This window comes from Paralichthys olivaceus, chromosome 8 (assembly GCF_024713975.1).
Source record: "Paralichthys olivaceus isolate ysfri-2021 chromosome 8, ASM2471397v2, whole genome shotgun sequence".
Taxonomy (NCBI): Eukaryota; Metazoa; Chordata; class Actinopteri; order Pleuronectiformes; family Paralichthyidae; genus Paralichthys; species Paralichthys olivaceus.
This window is the reverse complement of record NC_091100.1, coordinates 19222021-19243411: the sequence shown is the minus strand read 5'-3', so window position 1 is coordinate 19243411 and position 21391 is coordinate 19222021. Positions and strand designations below refer to the sequence as shown.

The 21391-nt window shown below is 40.4% G+C and overlaps 1 protein-coding gene across 2 annotated transcripts; it reads left to right on the top strand.

Moving 5' to 3' along the window:
• The first annotated feature begins 1893 nt into the window (after positions 1–1893).
• On the top strand, positions 1894–20796 carry aspscr1 (ASPSCR1 tether for SLC2A4, UBX domain containing). 2 transcript variants are annotated; one of them, XM_020083659.2, is made up of 18 exons: positions 1894–2000; positions 2406–2573; positions 2776–2831; positions 4063–4177; positions 6965–7065; positions 8609–8666; positions 8756–8829; positions 8997–9573; positions 10203–10262; positions 10508–10647; positions 11502–11583; positions 11676–11742; positions 12100–12162; positions 12506–12558; positions 16688–16739; positions 16870–16939; positions 17528–17718; positions 20500–20796. In XM_020083659.2, exons 1-18 carry the CDS (start codon positions 1959–1961, stop codon positions 20508–20510), a joined length of 1980 nt encoding a protein of 659 aa, XP_019939218.2. In that variant the 5' UTR covers positions 1894–1958; the 3' UTR covers positions 20511–20796. The 2 variants fall into 2 exon arrangements, with proteins under 2 accessions (XP_019939218.2, XP_019939219.2); XM_020083660.2 differs by lacking the exons at positions 1894–2000; positions 2776–2831 and having other exon boundaries at positions 2455–2573.
• Positions 20797–21391: the final 595 nt, after the last annotated feature.

Genomic DNA, 21391 nt, shown 5'->3' with positions numbered 1-21391 from the left:
TGCTGGACAGAAGGATCCGCTGCAGACACAGACAAACATGATCAGGCGCATGTTTTGCGGTTTTCTGATGGAATGTGCCCAAAAAGGAAATTGTGGCTTTTGTTTGTGGTTGGTGAAGATATGTTTATAGGATTGAGTTGCTTGTCCTTATACAAGTTGTGGCATGTGCAGACACATGGAATTAAATACGTAAGCTATTGATCATCATCTCTCTCTTTCTCTCTGAGTTTTACTCACACACACACACACACACACAGTCATGTCTCCGTGGCTTGACTGTGACTTTGTAAACAGATTATGTCTCTACATGAGTAATAGCTGGCCCACACACACTCACACACACAAACACACACACTCTCAGACAGGCACACATACGCAAACAAACACACCAACAAATAAATAAACTCATCATATCCTTAACATTCAAGGCCTATGTTATTTCTGTCCATGATGTGACCTCTGGTGATCGTCCATACCCCAAGAGTAAATTTGACCTTTACCTGCTGTAAAAGCCAATCTCTGTGTCTGCTGCCTCACTTTTGAGCTTTCTCTTTGTTTTTGTTTTTTAAAATCGGTCTCACACATGACCCTGAAGTTAATGGAGGAGCAACATTGAATCAATGAAGTATCCCATTAAAGCCATCATTTTTTTGCGATGGATTAACTGAATCTTCAGACATCAGAAGTATGATAATGTTTTCATCTGATAATACACTGGTCTGTCCACATGCCAGCACCACAGTGGAAAGGCAATGAATGCAGTTGTTTGCTAAAACGTTTCCAGACACTATCGACAATTTGTCTTTTTAAATTTACTTTGACTCAGCCTCATCTAAAGCCCTTATTAGTTTATTCCAAACAACAAAACACATCTTGAAGAAGATTTAAATTGGTTCTGATTGAAGCCATAAAAGATCTTAACCACTTTCAGTATCCACTCTAAGTCTGACATTCAGTAACATGCTGCCATTAAAAGTTTATTTTCAGACCCTGTATTTAATTTGTATATCTGTTTGACATTCAAGTGATCAAATCTGTTTTTTGTGAAAATGTGTAGAACATTCTTAACTCCCAGCACAGAGGCCTCCATGTGCTTGAATTTTATTCAGGCATAGTTTTGAAGTTTCTATCCTGCTGACTGAGGAAGGAAACAGATTGTTTGTTTGTTTGTTTATTCAGACGGCGGCAATTTCCCCCCAGAACTGAGGGCTGTATTCACGTCTCTCTCTCTCTCTTTCACTTCCAGGTGGACTTGTGTATGTGAGGTGGTCGATCGGTCAGCTGCAGGCGTTCTGAAGCTCAGGCCTCACACCTCTCCATCTGTTGGCACCATGTGTCCTGTTGTCTGTCCGTTCTGATTCCAGCTTTGATCTGATTGGATTCTTTCTGAGGGAAAACAGCCTTGATTCTGTACATTTCTTTAAAGGTTGTCTGTGGAGCTGCATATGGCCCATCATGTATGAAGTCATCCATATGGGGAACAGATTGGAGATGTTGTTTGCCGGTTTACAGACAGGATCTATCTTTTCTTTCTTTTGTGGGTCACTGTGCATGAGGTGGAAAGGCTTGTTTAGCCAGATTAGTGTGACTCCATATGTAGAAAATTATATGTATGTTTTTTTTTTATCATGAATTAGTTAAATGGACATAGACAAATTTGTTTTCATTGATCTCAGTCTCCAGAATTATTCTTGGAAAAATGAAATGAAATAAACAAAAATAGTTTTTCTTCAGTGGTTCTCATGAAAAGGGAGATCCTCAGATTGTTAGTCATAATTATTTTGAATTTGAATCTGTTGTTTTATTGTTTTTATCCTCTTGTGAAGTAACTTTGTAACTTTTCTAAGAAAAGGTATATTTCTCCTCTGTCATCATCCTGCGGCAGGTTTCAGAGGACTGTCATTGACCTGACGGTGCCATGGAGGTTTGCCAACCTGCCCAATAATGCTAAACTGGAAATGGTCACAAGTACAAGGAAACAAGCTGCAGCCGACAGCCAGGTTAGTTCCAAGATACACACTGAAATCATTTTATTATTCTAATTATTGATATTTATTAATTTGATTTGATAATATATTTATTTGATAACCCTGAAAGCTTAAGTTTTTATTATTGATAAGGGATGAGCATGTTAGACAGACGGATTATGATATTTTTCCCCATTCTGACATCGTCACATCATTTCAAAGTTAACTACCTTGCTTTGAAAGTGTTGTTTCCTTTTGCTGATATGTCTTTCTGCATGTTCTCCTGACAAGGTAATCTTCAATCAGCTTTCTTTCAGGACTCTTATATAAAAGTGGCATACAGATCAAGATGATGACTCATATTATTATTATTATTGATTGCATGTGAAATAAATGTCTCATCTTACTCGTGTCTTTTTTTTGGTCCATATAATTTAGGTGAACTGCCTGAATCATTGTGCCAGTGTAGCGTCAATAAAGTTTTTTCAAACAAACACTGTGACGTCACGGCACACAATGGCAGCCAGCGGTACAGCTGTGACGGTCCTGACTCCAAATGGGAGAAGAGAAGCAGTCAAAGTGTCTCCAAACACAAACCTACTACAGGTAACTCGTGTTTACTGCTCGTTTCACGTTTTCTGACATTACAGCGTGTTTAAATTCTGTTCTTTAGTTTCCCAGCGCGAACTGTTCTCCTCTGAGCTAGCTTGCTCGGCTAACAGCAGCTAGCCAGTGACAGATCAGTTTCTGATGAAACCAAAACATTGAGCTGCGTTGTGTGATGGAAGTCGATGTGTGTCACCCTCAGGTGCTGGAGGACGTGTGCCGAAAACACGGATTTAACCCGGACGATCACGGTTTGAAGTGAGTGAGGCTGACAGTGGGTTAGTGCAGCTGACACATGAGCTCCATGAGTGTTAGCCTTTAGTCTCCAGTCTGTATTGTTTTCATAACCTGGATAGCTGTCGTATAAAATAAAAAAGCGATTGCTTCTTAAAGCTGTATTTCCTGGTTTATATACGTCCACAGCTGATGTCACAGTCATAACGCAAACAAACACCTAACCTTAATGTCCCTGGTGACTGTCAAAATATGTTTTTGTGAAATGTGAATGTTTCTTGTAAACAAATGAGCAAATTTGAAGCCAAAGAAGTGTTTGTAGTGTAGAGCACGATCAGACTACGTGATTATAGGTAATACTACAGTTGTCTTTGTATATTGGTAGCTTATGTGCAATATCCTTTTTTATATTTTGAAGCTAATGTGTTTTACTGGCTGTCAATTATCTCTTTGCAATTATCATTAAGACTCTGCATTATTTTACTTCACGCCCATGACTGTAAAACAATCCAGTACGTTTTACCAGTTTAAATATCTTACAGGCAGCAATAGATACATAGATAGATACATAAAGACATTATTAATCCCCATGGGGAAGTTCAGCTCAGTTTCTCGTGGAGATCCACCTTTTGGCAGATGATCACTTTTTGGCACACCTGTCTTTTATCTTCATACATCTGAATGAGCAAATAAACCACATGTGTGAACTGAATCAGGTTTAGTATCTTATGTGTGAGAGGTTAAGTTTGATAAGTTAACAGCAGTGAACAATGATACATGAACTCATGTGGCTGCTGATATTTAACCAGTCAAATAAATTGGTTTATTGTTACACTAAACTGTATGGGCCTGTCCAAACGCATTTAGGTGAATTAATTTTGATTTTACTGGTAAATTAGGTAACAGTACATTATAGTGTACAGTATATCAAAGTACTTGGAAAACCAAACGTTAGCAACAGAAAAACAGACAAACATGCTTCAAAACATTTAACTTGCATAAGTGAGATACACCTCAGGACATAGTTTATAAACCTAAAGTTAAACAAAATGCAAAATGTGTTTCTGAATTTTAATGCACTGACCTAACTTGCGCTCTGTGGCATTTTGGATCCTTTTCTTCTCTTATTGTTAATGACAGGAGATTTCACCAGCTCTAGTCGAGAGATACTTTGGTTCTTCTGTTTATCGAAAATCAAAAATAGTATTTTATAGTTATGTTCATATATTTCTCCTCTGTCATCATCCTGCGGCAGGTTTCAGAGGACTGTTATTGACCTGACGGTGCCATGGAGGTTTGCCAACCTGCCCAATAATGCTAAACTGGAAATGGTCACAAGTACAAGGAAACAAGCTGCAGCCGACAGCCAGGTTAGTTCCAAGATACACACTGAAATCATTTTATTATTCTAATTATTGATATTTATTAATTTGATTGGATAATATATTTATTTGATAACCCTGAAGGCATAAGTTTTTATTATTGATAAGGGATGAGCATTTTAGACAGACGGATTATGATATTTCTCCCCATTCTGACATCGTCACATCATTTCAAAGTTAACTACCTTGCTTTGAAAGTGTTGTTTCCTTTTGCTGATATGTCTTTCTGCATGTTCTCCTGACAAGGTAATCTTCAATCAGCTTTCTTTCAGGACTCTTATATAAAAGCATAATATGATCACACATTAGACTTAGTCCTATTAGACAGCTGAAAAACCTCTGGAGTGGAATTAATGCCTTCCACTATGTTTTCAGTTAATGCTAATAAGCCCACATTACTGGATGCGCAGTATTTGGTTGATGTTGAACAGTATTCTAAAAAATTTGGTAATTAAACACAGTTTTAATGATAATTTGTTTTGAAACATTAAAATTAACGACAAGGAATTTTAGTATGAAACTATAACTGTTTCATCTGTAGTTGGAGCACTTAAGTGATGTGTGCTGTCGGCCAAAACTTCCAGTAGGTCGTTAAGTAAAAAGTTAAGATCTGGTTCCTGTGAAGGCGAAGTCAAACCTACTGTGGAAGCCTCTGCATTCATTTTAATCCTCATGTATTTTTTTTTTGTCTGCGTATCATAGTATGATTCGTACTAAATATCCTGTAAGATACAGTTCTCTGGAGCATTCAGTTCCACAGAGTTAAATTCTGACCGGTGTGAAGAAACCCTGCATCAAAGTTCAAAGAATCTGTGCCAGGAAGTATCAGTAGGAAAGAAAGGAAATACCTCTGCTTCAATTGCGCACATCACACCCATAATTATCTCTGGGGAAAAAAACATCCCAGATGATACAGTATGTAGTCTAAAATTTCAAAATCAATATTGCTCCAATATATTACTGTTAGGTCTTTTTACTGTCAGTACCTGAAAATGTATGAATTCTCCATCTGTGCTCTCTGTCTCTGATTTGCATCCAAAAACACTTTGTTGTAGCTGAGCTGTAGTTTCCTATGACATCATGGCATCATAATCTGAGCTGTAAAATCACGGCTGGGTTTGATCTCTTGTTCTTATTCATTTGATGGATGGCTGAGTGTTGATACCTCACAGATTTTATACACTCAGACACCCTCACCTTTGCACCATACACATCCCCCCCTCACACACAGAGTCTCTCTCAGTGTTCACGTCAGCCAAGCCGGTGTGCGAGAGTGTTTCATGTTTTGCCGTTGACAGCCATAGCGTTCATTTCATCTCTCCCGGTGTGCCGGCATGCAGCAGGTTTTCTGTGCTGGACTACATGGTTGCTGAGTAAACACAAACAACTTGTTGAGTGACTCAGACAAAGAAAGAACAACAGCAACATAAACAAAGAGTAACACCAGGCCACAGACTCTGATGTCTGGTGTTGCTCTTCATCAGACAGACACAGGTCCAGATGTGCAGCTTAATCAAGTCTGATTTAAGATTTGCCTTCCCGCAAAATTGCTCGAGATTGTTGAGCCAAGAGCTTAGAAATTACCACCTAGGGAGTTGATGCATAATATAGTGTTTCCTTTTCTGTATTTAAAGGTACAGTGTGTAGAATTTTTTGATATCTAGTGTTGAAATTGCATGTTGCAACTGAACACCCCTCACCTCACCTCTCCTTCCAAACATGAAAAAGAACCTGTGGTAGCTTCAGTTTTCATAAAAACTCAAAAGGTGTTTAGTTTGGACTAACGTACATGGCAGCCTCCGTAGAGAGGGTCCCCACGATGTCAATCTAAAGTATTTGAATATAAAGGGCCTTTTCTGGGGTAAAGAAAACTACAATTCTTACAATTTAGATGAAACGAACTAGTAAAAACATCATGAGAATTATTCTACATTAAATTTCTGCCAATAGTTCCCTTTCACCTAAATCTTACACACTGGACCTTTAAGTACACTTTTTGTCACACAATCCCACAATAAGAAAGGTCTGAGGAGAATTTTTGTTCATCCACTTTCCTATAGAGTTCTATTCAGTATATGTTTGAAATGTGGTAGTGTGTTTAGCTTTTTTTCTTTTTTACTTTTTTCATTTTGAGTGAATATTTTCCATGGTCTCTGTGTAAATAGAACTACAATGGCACCCAGTGGAGCGCATACCTCAACTGAGGCTCAACAGTTCCCTCAAATCTTATGTCGAACCAAATTGCACACACTCATAGATATAAGTTCCCTAAATGTGCCTGATTTTGTCTCAAGATGTCAGAAAAAAAGCCCAATCTTGCTAGTTGAGGAAGTGATTAAAAAAAATGTCTGGATCTGCCCCTTTGAGTGGACCTGGGCCAAAATGAATTGGGTTCTTATTTAGGCCATATCCCTTCCTTCGGACTAATTTTCATGGAAATCCATTCAGTAGTTTTTGCATAATCCCTCTTACAAACTAGTCAACAGACAGGGTTGAAAGCATATCCTCTTTAGTGAAGGTTAAAAAATCTGAAAAATCCTTTGTGGCCTATGTTTCTAAAAAATGAATGATATAAATCTCGATTAGATCCATTCAGGACACATCAGTCTCATCTTTATCACACGATTACAGTTCCTACACACTGGATGTAGTTGTTAGAACCGCAGTTTAAGAGATCATTTTGACCTGTTGTTAATTCCAGGATCACGTGTGCAGGTGTAAAGTGTATTTTTGTCTTTCACATATAAAATACAGTTGTGGTTTCACATCCCTCAGGTGCGGATTGCTCTTCAGATGGAGGATGGCTCTCGGCTCCAGGGTTCCTTTTCTTGTGGACAGAGTCTGTGGGAGCTGCTCACACATTTCCCTCAGATCAGGTGTGTGTCATGTGCCTGTACAAAGTTTCTGTCTGTCTTTGAGGACCAAACTGAGAATAAGTTTAAGGACTTTTTTGGAAAACAAAGGGATTTTCTATGTTTGAGGTTTTAAGAGAGAAGCCGCAGAGAAGTGTTTTGCCCTTCTGTATTCCCATTTCAGATGTTTCTTTAAAAAATAGCATCAGTGGTTTTAAATCAGAAACACATAATTCACTATAATCATATAACAATCCTAAGGCTTTACGTCTTGGCTAGTAGTTTTCTTAAGTTCAACTTTTCTGAGAACTAATTTTTTCTGTAAGTTTGACGTGACAAAAACAAGGCACAATAGTTTTCAAATTTAAAAGGGACTTTATTTTACCTGCAGACTGTAAAATCTGTTTGCTTTGTCTTTTATGCACAGTGCCTTGACTCTTCTGAGCTAAAGAGGTAGTTAACGTCTCACCTCAGACTCATAACCTCAACTTTTTTATCAAAACCTGACACTCTGTGGAAATTGTACGTCTAAAATCAGTGGTGCCCAAAAAGGCTTCAAACATCTTTGATCCAATATGCTGATGATATGATTATCATTATATGAAATTCTGTGTACATTAATACAATAATTTATCTAAATGATTCATTTTTTGCAAATTAATAAAAATTCAATAAAATAACGTTAAGATTTTAAGAATATTATCAAACTTCAGTTGACACATAGGAAGAGTTTTATGTATTTCATGTCATTAATTTGTGTTTTTAACACTGTTGTGTTCTGTCATATTATATTTGCCATATTGCAATACATCTTTAGCCCCAGTTTGGGCCTCACAAGAATAGCTGTGTGTTTGTGTTGCCCTTGACTTTCCACTCTGCTCGGAAAAGGTGAAGGTGGTCATTGTGCGGGAATGAATGCAGGCAACGCTGCGTTAGATACCATTCTTTCTTCTCACCACTCCTCTACTGAAGTTTGATCTTTCCCACACATCACCACTGCTCATTTAAACACACACACACACACACACACACACACACACACACACACACACACACACACACACACACACACACACACACACACACACACACACACACACACACACGTGCAGCTGTTACTCAGTAGTTCCAGCTGTGAGGTTCCAGGTGCTCATGTGTCTGTCCAGCCCTCGTCTCATCTCTATTAAATGACATCACTCCGTATCCTAATCCTTTTCCAAGGAAGTTACACTTCCATGAAATGAATTTTAGCTCCACACCAGCGTAAAAAAGCTCTGGGAATGTTGGGAAGCAGAGGGGTAAGCTTTGATTTTTTTCGGAATCTGGGAGAACAATAGTAAAACATTTATGGATCAGTTAGTTTCTACACGGGATTGTGCACACATGGTTTACACATGCAAACAGCATGCCACTGCTACGCATGAGGTTTTGTTGTAAAATCACAGAGATGATTTCCCTCAACAAGAGAGTCACTTCTGGGTTTTGTTTACTCACAGCTTAAGCAAATAAACATCATTCACCATTAATTTTAATATCTCTTTTTCTTCCTGTCATCAACTTATTCCAGCGTGTCAGGGCTGCCCGAGTCAGGACCCACTCCTGTTTGTGTTTACATGAGAGATGAGGTATGGAATGTTCCTTTGATTCGCCCTTTTCAAGACATGGAACATGGGTTCTATGGCAACACAACTGTTTGTGCGTGTATATGTTTTAGGTGAGTGGGGAAGAAGCACTAAAGAAGACCACTTTGAAGTCCCTGGGTCTCACAGGAGGAAGTGCCATTGTCAGGTAACCTGTTTGTATTAAATCTTTTACATGCTTTTTGTGTGATTTTAATAATAATTCATTGAAAGAAACTAAGTCATGTTTGAAGTATGTTCATACCATGTAAACTAGAGACAGACTGATTTTGAGTTCATGCCCATGTTTATGTTTTTGTTTAAATCTCTTTTAAGGTTTTTACTCAAAAAGAATAAATCTCCTGGAGAGGAAGATGACAGTGAAGCCATTGAAACTGCTGCTATTCCAACCATGCTTGTTGCCAAGGAAACCACACATAGCACATCATCACAGCCCGATCCTGCTCCATCACGTCCAGCGACGTCGACAACAGACGAGCAAGTAAAAAATTCAAGCCCTGATAGGCCAATGGAAACCCTGCCTACGCCAACCCCTGCCTCTGTCGCAAACTCCCTTCCTGTTCAACAGGAAGTTCCTGTAGAACAGAAAGAGGTTCTGAACACCCAGGGTGCAGTTCGGCCGAAAGTCCCCCCTGTCGAGAAAAGTGTCTCAGTGGACGATGGCGAGAAGGCAGGGCCTTCAGGACTAAGCTCTCAACCATCTTCTTCCTCGTCCTTCGCTCCCTCAGCCCCTTTTATCCCCTTCTCTGGAGGTGGTCAGCGCCTCGGTGGCCCAGTGGGAGGAGCAGTCGGACGATCACCGTCTTTATCCTCGTCTTTGTCCGGCCTGGCTGCTACAGTGGAGTCACCCAAAGCCAAGAAAGCCAAATCCAGCCACGGTTCAAGCACCAAGGTGAGAGTTCTTAGTACATGAGCAAATCAAGAAAATCAGAAGATTTTGTTTTAGGATGATTTAGTACTGTTTTCTTTTTTATCCATGGCAAAAAATCTTGCAAAGGCTAACCACAGTTTTAGATTATTTTATATTTAACAAAGATTATTTCAACGCAAATTTCATCCAGCAGATTTTTTACTTCTGTGTTCTAAGCATTTGTCCTTGTTGGTTTAAAAGATGATTTTAAAAACTGTCTTTACTCCAGCTGTCCTTTACAAGGTCAAAAACAATTTAAACCTCAGATTATTATAATTAGTCATTGTCGAGTAACCAGTCTTTATTTTTCATTGCTTGATTTTCACTCAGTTTTTCTGCTGAGCCAGTGAAGGCTTATTAACACTGAAGTGTCATCCCTTATATCTGAGATATCAGAAGATTATTTTTTATTTTTTACATTGGACAGTGTAGAGATCGACTTAGAAAACTAAGAAATCTCATTTAGTCATATTCTTTTCCCCATTGACAGATTACTCTAGATTACTCTATATTTTTTTTAGGATTAAAAGTTCATATTTGACCTTGGAACACAAAAGACAACAATGTCTCCGCACATGTTACAGGGTAAAACTTTTCTGTTCCCTTTATAGTGTCACACCACTGCTGACCAGCCAGATGAGGACATGGATCATGGGGAGGAGTTCTTTAAGGTAAACATTTGTTTCAGGTCATAAGTTTCTGCCCTTTAACCTTATCTACTTCTCTTTTTATGGATTTCCACCTTGAATGGACATAGTTAGATTTTTGTAGCTTATGATTTAAGCGCTTGATTCCTTTTCAGGCCAACCATGCTAATTACAGTCAAAACCATGACATTTGAGGGTGTTTTACATGAAACCATCAGTGTCATCTTTTCTATTCCATCCTTTCATTCTATCACTTTCTCTCTCTGCAGCCAGTGGAGAGGGAGCCTCTCATCTACCACCTGGACTCCATGTCCCGTAAGTCTGCGGACCACAGGGATCTGCCCGACGAGTTCTTTGAAATAACAGTGGATGACGTGCGGAAGCGCTTCGCCCAGCTGAAGAGCGAGAGGTGAGGAGGAGGATGTGAATGGAGGTTGTTGACGAAAGGTCAGAGGGCTGTGTGCGATAGTCATTATAAAATGATTTGTTGCTGCAAAAACACATCCAGATAAAACATGACCCTGCTCTGTTTGTAACGGATAATTAGTCAGTTTGGCCCTGTGGTGTTTCATCCATGTATAATCTTTAATTGCAGAATACCATAGCGATGATGATGAGAGGCCATAGGCAGGGAGAGTGTCGGCATTGCTGTGTGTGTTTTGAAGTTTTTATTTATTGTGAGTTTGAAGTTTTTATTTATTTATGAGAGCTTCTTCAAAACAGATGCAGGCGAGTTTACTCTGGATGTGATTGCTGTAGACCACAGCTGCTGAAACATTATGTGTGTGTGTTTTCAAGCAAGTTCTCATTTATAAGACACCACGCAGACTACAAAAGCTTCTAAATATGGCATACAGGGAGCAATTGGTAAGCCTGTTGTGTGTAGATGTTTACTTTCCAGCCATCAACCAAACACCATCAGGTCGAGACCTCAACGTGTACATCCTTTAATCTCCGTCTATATTGACTTAGCTGCCTGCCTCATGCCGACGCTACTACTGTTCCAATGACTACAATTACCAAGGGGGGAATTAAGCCGACCACAGCAATTCGTCTCTACCGCCAACACGTACACACGCATATCCGGCCACACACGAGTCAAGGCAGAGGAGGAGATATATATATATATATCTACACACACACACACACACACACACACACACTCTTTCTCCTCTCTGTCCATCTTTTATATTACTGATGATAAAACCTGCTCTTGTATCTCACAGCTCAGTTCATTGTAACTCGGTCTGTCTCTTTCTGTAGGAAGGTATTGGAGGAGGCTCCACTGATGACTAAATCTCTGAGAGAAGCCCAGATGAAGGAGAAGATGGACAGATATCCCAAAGTGAGTAAGAGACAAACAAATAACCACAATGTCTTTTGCTTGTGTGAAATGCACCGATTTTAAAATGAACACCACTGCCTGTGTGCCTCCAGGTGGTCCTGAGGGTCCAGTTCCCAGACAGACATGTCCTACAAGGCTTCTTCAGGCCCCTGGAGACAGGTGTGTGCATTTCCTTTTGTGTGTCTGTGTGTGTCTGTGTTTGCCTGTGGGTGCCTGTGTATGCCATGTGGAGAGTGTTCATTTCAGCTGGCTAGCCACAGGTATGGCTGCAATGCAAAAGCTACTTGCGGCCTCCTCACCACACGTATGAGCGTAGCCACACCAGAGTGACAGAGAGACAGAAAGAATGAGACAGGTCTGTAATTCCAGGGGTTAGATCCACCTCAGCCCCAACAGCAACACGACAAGCAGCACAACAAATTGGAGGGAAATTCCATCAGAAAAATATTTTTTTTCTTTTCTCCACAGTTTATTTGTTGATGTATAATGAAGGATGTCCTATGTGTTTCTGTCCAGTTGGTACCGTGAGGAACTTTGTGAAGAGTCACCTGGAGAATCCTGAGCTTAGTTTCTACCTGTGTAAGTGTCATTTAATTTCCCACTATTTAATCACAGTGTCATCAAGCACCAACATCCACCATGTAGGTGTATAAATATGTTATGCTGTTATTCATTGTTTCCAAAAGAGAAGAAGTTCAGTCAGTCTGATGTTCCTCATCATTTGTTTAGGATGAGAACTGATCGTTTTGTTTTTTTGAAACCTGCAGTTTAACATATTACATGTCTGCATTCAATGAATTCTGTCCATATTCTAATAACTTTGTCAAATATACATTTCTAGTGGTTCTAGCGTTCATATTCATTAGTAAGAATGTTCCCATTTTTAATTTACACATTTTTTTGCTTTAAAACTTTGTTTCAGTCATCACACCCCCAAAAACCATTCTGAACGACCCTTCAGCTTCACTTTTCCAGGTAAGAATTCTCACATTGACTTTTCAGCATGAAGACATCCCTTTATTCAAAGCTCAACAACAATCAGAATAGTTTGACACAAAGAAACCACATCACGCTCAGGCTACATTCGCACTACTATTAAAAACAGTGTTTTCAAACTATAATGATCTCTTTACACACAAGTATTATTGCTCCATAACAGTTTTACCTCCCATCCACATGACCACTCTCATGCACTAGGCATGTGCATGCTGGTGTAAACAGGAAGGCATGTGTGTCCAGCTGGACTTGGGAATTGTCACAGATTGCTTGAATAATTGTAATCATTGTAAAAGTTTGAATTTGTAACCGTACAACAGCTGTGAGCAAAGACTTTTCTATCTAGATCAGGGAGCAGCTGTCTTAACGCCTCTTATACTTTGGAGTAGTGTGGACACCAGGCGTGTCTGTAGCAGGGTTGAAGCATTTTCAGATGAAAACATGTAATGTGGATGTGAATCAAACTCCAGAACACAATTATTTGACTTTTTAACTTGGTCTCCTAAAGGCTCTTGGACCCCACAAACATAGTAGGCTACTGGTTTTCAGACCTCATGAATACAGTAAAAGAAGCCAATGCATACATCCACACACACACATGCACAGACTGACTGTAAAATGTATCTGCTGGTCGCTCTCTCCTCTTCAAAGCCCCAGCACATTCCCATTCTCCCCCTCTTCTCTCGCTCCTACACACTCTCACACTCGTTCCCCCCTCTCTCCACTGTCCTTGACCCCAGCTGGGCTTGATTTTTCCCAGGCTGGCACATGGGGTTAATACAGGCCTCGCTTTGATCTTGACACACACACACACACACACACACACACACGCACGCACACATGCACACACACATTTAGAGCAATGGGCAGCCTTGATGTTTTGTTGCCTTCGAGTTCAGAGTGATCTGTACAGTTAGAATCGAGAGCAAAGAGATACAAATGGAAAAACACAAAAGTTATTTTATTTCTGCCTTCAGCAGCTTAATTTGCAACATCACATCAAATTGAGATAAGGAGACAAAGGTACAACAGTTTAACTGACCTTAAAAACCTATTCATGTTGCTTAAATGTCATGATTAATGTTAACTTTGACTGATGCACAAAAGAGCGCTCAAGTCCCACCTTGTTACATCGTGGAACCTGAAGCAGACAAGTGAAGAAGTGGAGGAATGAAGGGGAGGAAGAGAGAGTCGTTTGAAGTGATGTGTCGTGTCTATGAAGAAAAATTCAGCTCCTCAGAGGGACAAAAGATAATGATCGTGGAAAGCTCACTTTGAAATGTGTGTTTGTTTGTGTGTCCTTCTGGTGCCACCATTTCTGAATCCAATCTGATGCTGTGATGCAAGTCATCTGTCGCTTTGTTTTTCATGTTTTTGTCCCTTTCTGAACCCTCCCTGTCTGTTTTTCACTACACGTCCCTCTCCTGTACCCCAACTCCACCACCACTACCATCCCTCTCTTGTGCCCCATCCCCCCCACCCTTTCCGTCCTCACCACCATGTCTCTGTCCATTAGGCCCTTAAAAGCATTAAATTGCATAAAACAAAATCTTTATTCCACTTGGTGTCACGTCGCGCACATACACTGTCGGCTAGCTCCATTTCCTTGTCAATACATCAATCTCTGACACACTCAAATAATCTTTTTTTCCACATAAAAACACATGCTTATGTACTCTCTGTTTCTCATAGGCACGCACACACACACACACACACACACACACACACACACACACACACACACACACACACACACTCTAATCACTTTGTGTCATGTCAAGAAAGGAATGTTTTCCAACCCAGAAGCCCTTTGATACCAGGCATCCCCTCCCTCATCCGTCTCTCCCTCTGTCCTCCATCAGGATTTGCTCTGCCTTGTTTTCTTTTTCTCTCTTTATTCCTCTCTTATATATTTTTCCCGATCTCTCTCCCTCTCTCACACAGACACAGAGACACACACACACACAGACACACACAGATCTTGTCCCGCTGCCCTGTCGTATCCCGACTAGAAGCGTGGCTGCCAGAGTGATCAGGATTGCAGGAATGTCTGTAGTTTCACTGTAACACATTGTTTCCTGCTCACAGGACTGTGATAATAGCAATTAGGCCAGCACGTCCCAATTTAGCAACCAGTTAGTGAGGGTACGGGGGGACAGAGACAGAAAGGACAGTGTGTGTTTGTGTTTGTATGTGTGTGTGTGTAAGACAGGTTGTGATAAACCCACCTAATCCCAGCCACAGTCATACCTTCTCTTTTTACACTGCTAGTTAGAAACAGCGATGGGCTAGGATTCGTGGAAAATGTTTCACCAGCTTTACAGTACCTACGACTTCTGATGTTGTCGGCCGACAAGACAAATGATGCTGTAGCTCACCGTCACCGGCAGCTCACATGTATTAGATAACTAAGCTAACATTAGATTCAGGAGATGGTTCCAAACGCAGGCTCAGGCCGGCTTTAATGTTTCAAGCCAACTCATTTGGAGAGAGGAATCTTGTAAAAGTCGTCCATAATGAGCACATGAAGGCTACATATGTGATAGTGTTACAGAGGATGTAAAGCTAGAAGCAGACATCTGGCATTTTTAATTGATATATGATCACAACATTGAAAAAATTATAATAGATCCATGTAAGATTATACCATGATACCACATCCAAGAGGGTTATTAAATCCTTTGTCCGCTGGTGTTCTCAAACAAAAACTAACTCCACAGCTCATGTTTGACATCTGTTTAAAAGCTGTTAAGAAGTGTTTTATCATAAAGGTCTGAAAGAGCAGAGGACGACTGCAACCGGCGACAAAACATCAGTTCATTTTCTGTTGGAAAAAGTGTCGATTCACTTGATGTTTCAGACAAACAATTAATCTGCAACTATTTTGATAATCGATTAATCGTTATATTTGTCTTATAGTCAACTGACCATCTTTGGGTTTTGGGCTGTTTATCAGACAAGCACAGGTTTTGTGAGACTTTCGTTGCTGGCTTCAGGAAACTGACAGTGTTTTTATTATCTTTGAACAATTGAGAAAATAATAAGTATATTAATCTTTAGTTGCAGGTCTATCACAGAAAAAACAGAATATCTTCGCTGTGTAAACAGCATTTTTTGTTCTTGCATGAGGTCATCAATCAAACAAGGAAAAGATACATGGGTGAAGTTTAATACACAGTTTAATGCACAGGGACTCAGGGGCAGGTGCCTGTTTTGTAAAAGTAACAAATCAATGTCCAGAGTGTCTGTGAGAACTATCATAGTATTGATTAGGAAATAAACATTAATGTAAAAAAAATGGGCAATGATTCCAAATGCTAAATGGTCTGTGTTTTATACAGAGATTGTCTTGTTTTGATTGACCTAAGGCACATAACATGACAATCAGTGCATCTTACATATATACAATTTTAATGGCTCTATTTTATATGTAATTTCTAGTAAACATCATCATGAGGCCTGTTTGTCTTCATGTAATTTTACATCATGAGGATATTGTAACTGGAAAAAAAAGAAAAATACAGATTCGCTCTGTGTCTTTATCTCCGGCCACGTGGTGACCACCAGCTGAAACTTAGTGTTTGTACTTCCCACAACATTTACTTAACTCTGAGCTTCTGCTGACCTGATGATATGAATGTGTGCATGAGCAGGAGCTTTTCTTAAAGCTAGTCTTGTTCGTCTGCTCTCTGTTTGAGTCAGACATGTGCCCCTCTTGCCTGCCTGTCTGTCTGTCTGTGGTTCTACCTCATAATTGTACGGTTGATAATATCAGCCTGCGACTGGTCCATTATAACCATTAAGACTCTCACTGGAGAGGAGTGTTGTGCTTGAGGGGTGAAAGTGTTTTCACAAACCATTTGATTGGCGCTCATTTTGTGGTTTTGCTTCAAAGAACCACGGTTTCTGCTTCAGATCCACGAGCAATGAATCATCCTCAGAAATCAACTTGACTTTGTCTTGGATGTGGCGGCGGCACTTGGTTTGTGTGTAGCAGGAGCCACTTTTGTTTGGATTTTTCTGTGTTTTGCAGAAATTGACTTGTGTGCCAAACATTTTTGAAGGCTTCTGTTCATTTCTCCTCCTCTCTCCCTCTGTCTGTCTGCAGGCCGACTTGTTTCCTGGTGCGCTGGTTTACTTCGGCTCCGACGATAACACAGGTCTTTTATGGGGGTGTTTTCTCTTTTTTTCTGTCACATGCTGATTTGAATTTCTGGAGTATTACAGAGGAATGTAATATAATAGAACAATAGCTAACGTTGTGTTTGTGCCTGTTTGTTTCCTCCACAGATTTTTACATAAAGAGGGAACTCCTTCACTCCTCTGTCTCAGCCTTACAAGCAAATGAGACCATTGCGAGGTATGCATGTCTAAACGAGCGCCTGGCCATGTGTGTATATTTATATATTTCAAAATATATAAATATATATTTATATATGCACTTGTAGCCCGCAGCAACCAGCCTATTTTCCTGTCACAAAGCTGTCATCATAGGAATGCCTTTGAGGTTCTGCCTAAACAGCAGGTGCCCCTATGCACCCTCATTTCCTACGCACGCATGCACGTGGACACACACACACACACACACACACACACACACACACGCACACACACACACACACACACACACACACACACACACACACACACACACACATACACACACACAGTTTTCCACTCCATCTAAAGATAGAGCCCATTTCCCTAAAGTGACCCCCCCCCCACCTGTCGTCCTCTTGCTTCTTTAACAAGGTCATCACTCCTCCTCACTTTTAGACCTTCATCTCACTTTGTTATTTGATTTCTGGCTCAGTTCCTCTTCCAAAAGATAATGCTGCTTTAAATACTTCAAGAAAACTAAAAAACATCCTGCGCTTCTCAAAGCTACCTTTACCGGTGACACTTTAAAAATGTCCACCTTTTTCTTTATCCCTTTTTTCTACCTCAGCTGCATGATCCAGTCCCCGACACCCTCCTCCAGCTCTGTGGGCTCAGAGGAGCCACTGTCCCCTCCTGAGCAGACGTCAGACGCCAGTGGGTCCACACAGGATGAGCGAGACCCATCTGCACCCCCCACCCAGGCGGCTAAAACAACCAGATCTGACCTGGGCAAAGTGCCCAAGTGGCTCAAGCTTCCAGGTGAGGACAGGGCAGGTGGTGATACACGTTGACTTGTGGTTCTGTGCCAGCTCGGGTTCACACTGTTTCTTTTTACAAAGTTCGAGGTGTAATGTCATATGAACGTCAGACCACGCCAAGTCAAGTCACGTCTCACCACGCCATGTTTCATATTGTCCATGGTCCATTTCTATAGTGAAACCAAGAGATGTTTATTTGCATGAGAATAATTTGTTTCCTCTATAGCAGAAAAATATCTCACACAAACCTTCATACTAGACATCAGCAACACTAATACCTGACTGCATCACACAAAATATTAAAAGAGTTGGAGAAAGTTGTTAGCCTTCAGCCTACAAACAACCCATAATGCAATACAGTCTAAGTTCCTGTCCTGGCATTAATTAAACCCCTTGATCGGGAAAAAAAGTCTTTGTTCCTCAGACTATATCACATTTAGGATTTTTTTTCCATGAAATAAAATAAGATAAAATGGTTTGTTTGTAACTCTACTCCTTTACCGCAAACATCTGGGACAGTTGCTTTGGACATTTTCAAAAACTTATCTTACCAGTCACCTGGAAAAATGTTTGGAAAATGTCCATGTGAGAAGACAGCAGGAACATTTCTGGAAAATGTACAGCGAGCGAGTTGCCGTGTTGATGATGTTTCTAATAGTTGATTGAAACGAAGGTTGAAGAATACAAATATAAAGAGGAACCAAACACGTAGAAGACGCAGGCGTTCTCCTTCCTGCTAGTAAGTCCGCACCACAGTTTGATTGACAGCTTTCCCACCAGCCCAAATAAACCAAACAAAACAAACATACCAGAGCTCAGTTGAACCACACACACATGTCCTGCTCTAACAACACTAGACACACAACACAGAAACAAATCTATCACCCCTTCATCTTTCCTCCTCACGATTCACTTCTGTCGAGAAAGAACAGAAGGCTTTCAAACCACACGATTCTCGTCATGTTAAAAAAAAAACACACACACACGCAAACCCCAAAACCACAGTTCATGAGAAAGAGCCTCTTGAAAGCAGAATTCTTCGTGACTCAGAAGATAAGGATGAACCAATTAGTTCAGATGGCCACCCCCTGCAGCCCAGGACACCACTACAGACACTCGGAGCCCAGGGAGAGATCTCACTGCTCTGGCCACATCACACAACACGAGCCCCTGTGGTCTGTCCAGGCACGGTGCTGCTCTGTTCTATTGTAGCATTTCTGGTAGTCTCCACTATTGATGGTTTTGTTTAGTACATTGCCCAATGTTCCTTCTGTGTGTGTGCGTGCGTGTTTGTGTGCGTGCCTCTTAAGAAAGTTGTGGCTGCTTTTTCTTTCATGAAGAAAGTTAAAAGGAAAAGGCTGAGCGGAGGGGAGGGGGGTTTGAATCTGGAATGACGGACTTCATGTGTAGAACCCTGCGGATGACAGTTAAACACACACACACACACACACTCTCAACAGACTTCCACACACTATCTGAAACTGTTGTCCCTCCCTGAAGTTGTCCTGCAGTGTAACCTGTTTTAAATGATATGCCCGAGAGTGTTGATGTGCACTGGAGGAATCGAGATTTGAGCTGACACACTCCCATTCTTAGACCATCTGCTGACCTTCTGGCAAAACCCAAAAAAGCTCCTTATCGTCTGAATAAAACTTTTCTGCTCCTTCCTGCATTATGATGATGGCTATTGTGTCTGTGCTGCGATGACAGGATTTATTACACATCGCGTGTTGCAGTGGGATTTTTGAAAAGCAGCCGTCTCTGGATGACACAGTGCTTGTTTTTAAACTGATCTTAATGGATATCCAGTGTCAGGGTTTCAAATTCAGCAGGGATTATGAAGCAGCAGGCAGAGTATGATTTTCTTGCACCATACAGTGCATACAAGAAGTTTAAATATTTAAAAATTTTTTAGTTTAAGTGCCTGTTGAAAATAGCAGTGACCTTTGTATCACACATGTGAGAAGTGCGACAGAAGAGAATTAGGGCCACTTAAAGGGAAACAAATCAAAGATTGCAAGATAGAAGTCATAATTATAGGCCATGTTAGATGTGGAATATCAGTCTGTCTGCGTTAACTTGTGAACTTATTCTTAAGTAAAGGTTTCACAAATTACAAAATGCTTCATCTGTTGTCTCATCAGCTTCACAGCATCATAAATATCAAGACTTTGAAAAGATTGTGCAAGAAACTGTGTCTATGCTGAAGAAAGAGCCACACATTGACTTCTATGGAGGAGGAAATGTTCGGTAGTGGTTGACTGTGAGGTTATTGTTGGTTACATCTGTCGGAAATTCAAAGCGCTTTCATAGTTTCTCAAACAATGAGATTGGTTCAACACATTTCATCCAGAAGGAGTTGTTCTGTGGCAAGAACAGGTTCTCCTTGCTGCTTATTTCTTTAAATTGTGAGTTTATTTTTGTAATATGACTTTTTCTTATTAAATGTGACCTAACTAATCAACAAAGAAGTCATGTCTCAGTATGACTCATCCATCCATCCATCCATCCATCCATCCGTCCGTCCATTATCTATAATGGTTATTCTCTTGACATTTGGTGAAAGGTGGGGACACCCTGGACAGGTCAACATACAAGACAATCATTCTCACTCAGATTCACAGCTACGATCAATGTGGAGTCTCAAATCAACCTAATCTGCATGTCTATGTTCTGAGGGAGGAAGCTGGAGTAGACACACAGACATGGAGAACATGCGAAGCCCTGTTAGGCTGATTGATTGTCAGAGATATTAATTGGTGTTTTTTTTTTCCCTGCACAGGTAAGAAATGAGACTGAGGACGGACCACAGACGTCTGATGAGCTCTGCTTTGCAGGCTGACTAAAGCACTTACACCTTTGCTGTGATTCTGAAAAGGCTCAACATTGTGACGACAGTGGACTTAATCCTGACGCCTGCGCTTAATAGTTTTTCATTCAGTCAATATAATGAACTGAGTTATAAGAGAAAATGCCATGCAGTTTGATGATGTTTCATTCCGGTTGAGCGTGCTGAAGAGGCTGCTTTTATTCAGCAGCTGAAAACATTACAAAGTGAATAAAGATTGTTGGAGTAAAATGTGCCTCATGTTGTCGTACATTGAAGTTTAAAGTGTATTCTTGACAAAGAACTGATCACCTTAAAGGTCCAGTGTGTAAGATCTGGGTGAAAAGGATCTATTGAATATAAAAATAATCCTAGTGATGTTTCATCTAAATTGTACAAATAGTTGTTTTCTTTTCTCTAGAATGGCCCTTTATATTTAAATACTTTATATTTACATACTTTATTTACATCGGGTGCGGGTCCTCTACAGAGGCAGCAATGTTTTTTTACAGAGTCCTAACCTTTTTGAGTTACCACAGGTTCTCTTTCATGTTTGGGAGGGTGAGGTGAGGGGTCTTCAGCACATCTTCATCTGTAGAAGGTGATGTTCAAAAGATGGAGCAAGATGGCAGCACCTGAGATATTTTAGTTTTGTACAACAGGAGGAAGTGGAGATCTGTCGTCCATCTTTATATGATACACTGAGATATCAGATCAGCCCAGCCCATGAGACTGGATGGTTGTGCGTTTGGTCCGGCCGACCTCAGGATCACATGTATGACCTGGAGCAATATATATTTTTCAGTTAATATATTCATGACATGAATGCTAATTATTCATCGGTGTG

Coding starts and splice junctions, on each gene's coding strand:
- aspscr1 (XM_020083659.2), top strand. CDS start 1,959: ATGGTCACAAGTACAAGGAAACAAGCTGCAGCCGACAGCCAG. Junction 8,830..8,996: donor GGAGGAAGTGCCATTGTCAG/GTAACCTGTTTG, acceptor ATCTCTTTTAAG/GTTTTTACTCAAAAAGAATA. Junction 16,940..17,527: donor GCAAATGAGACCATTGCGAG/GTATGCATGTCT, acceptor TTTCTACCTCAG/CTGCATGATCCAGTCCCCGA.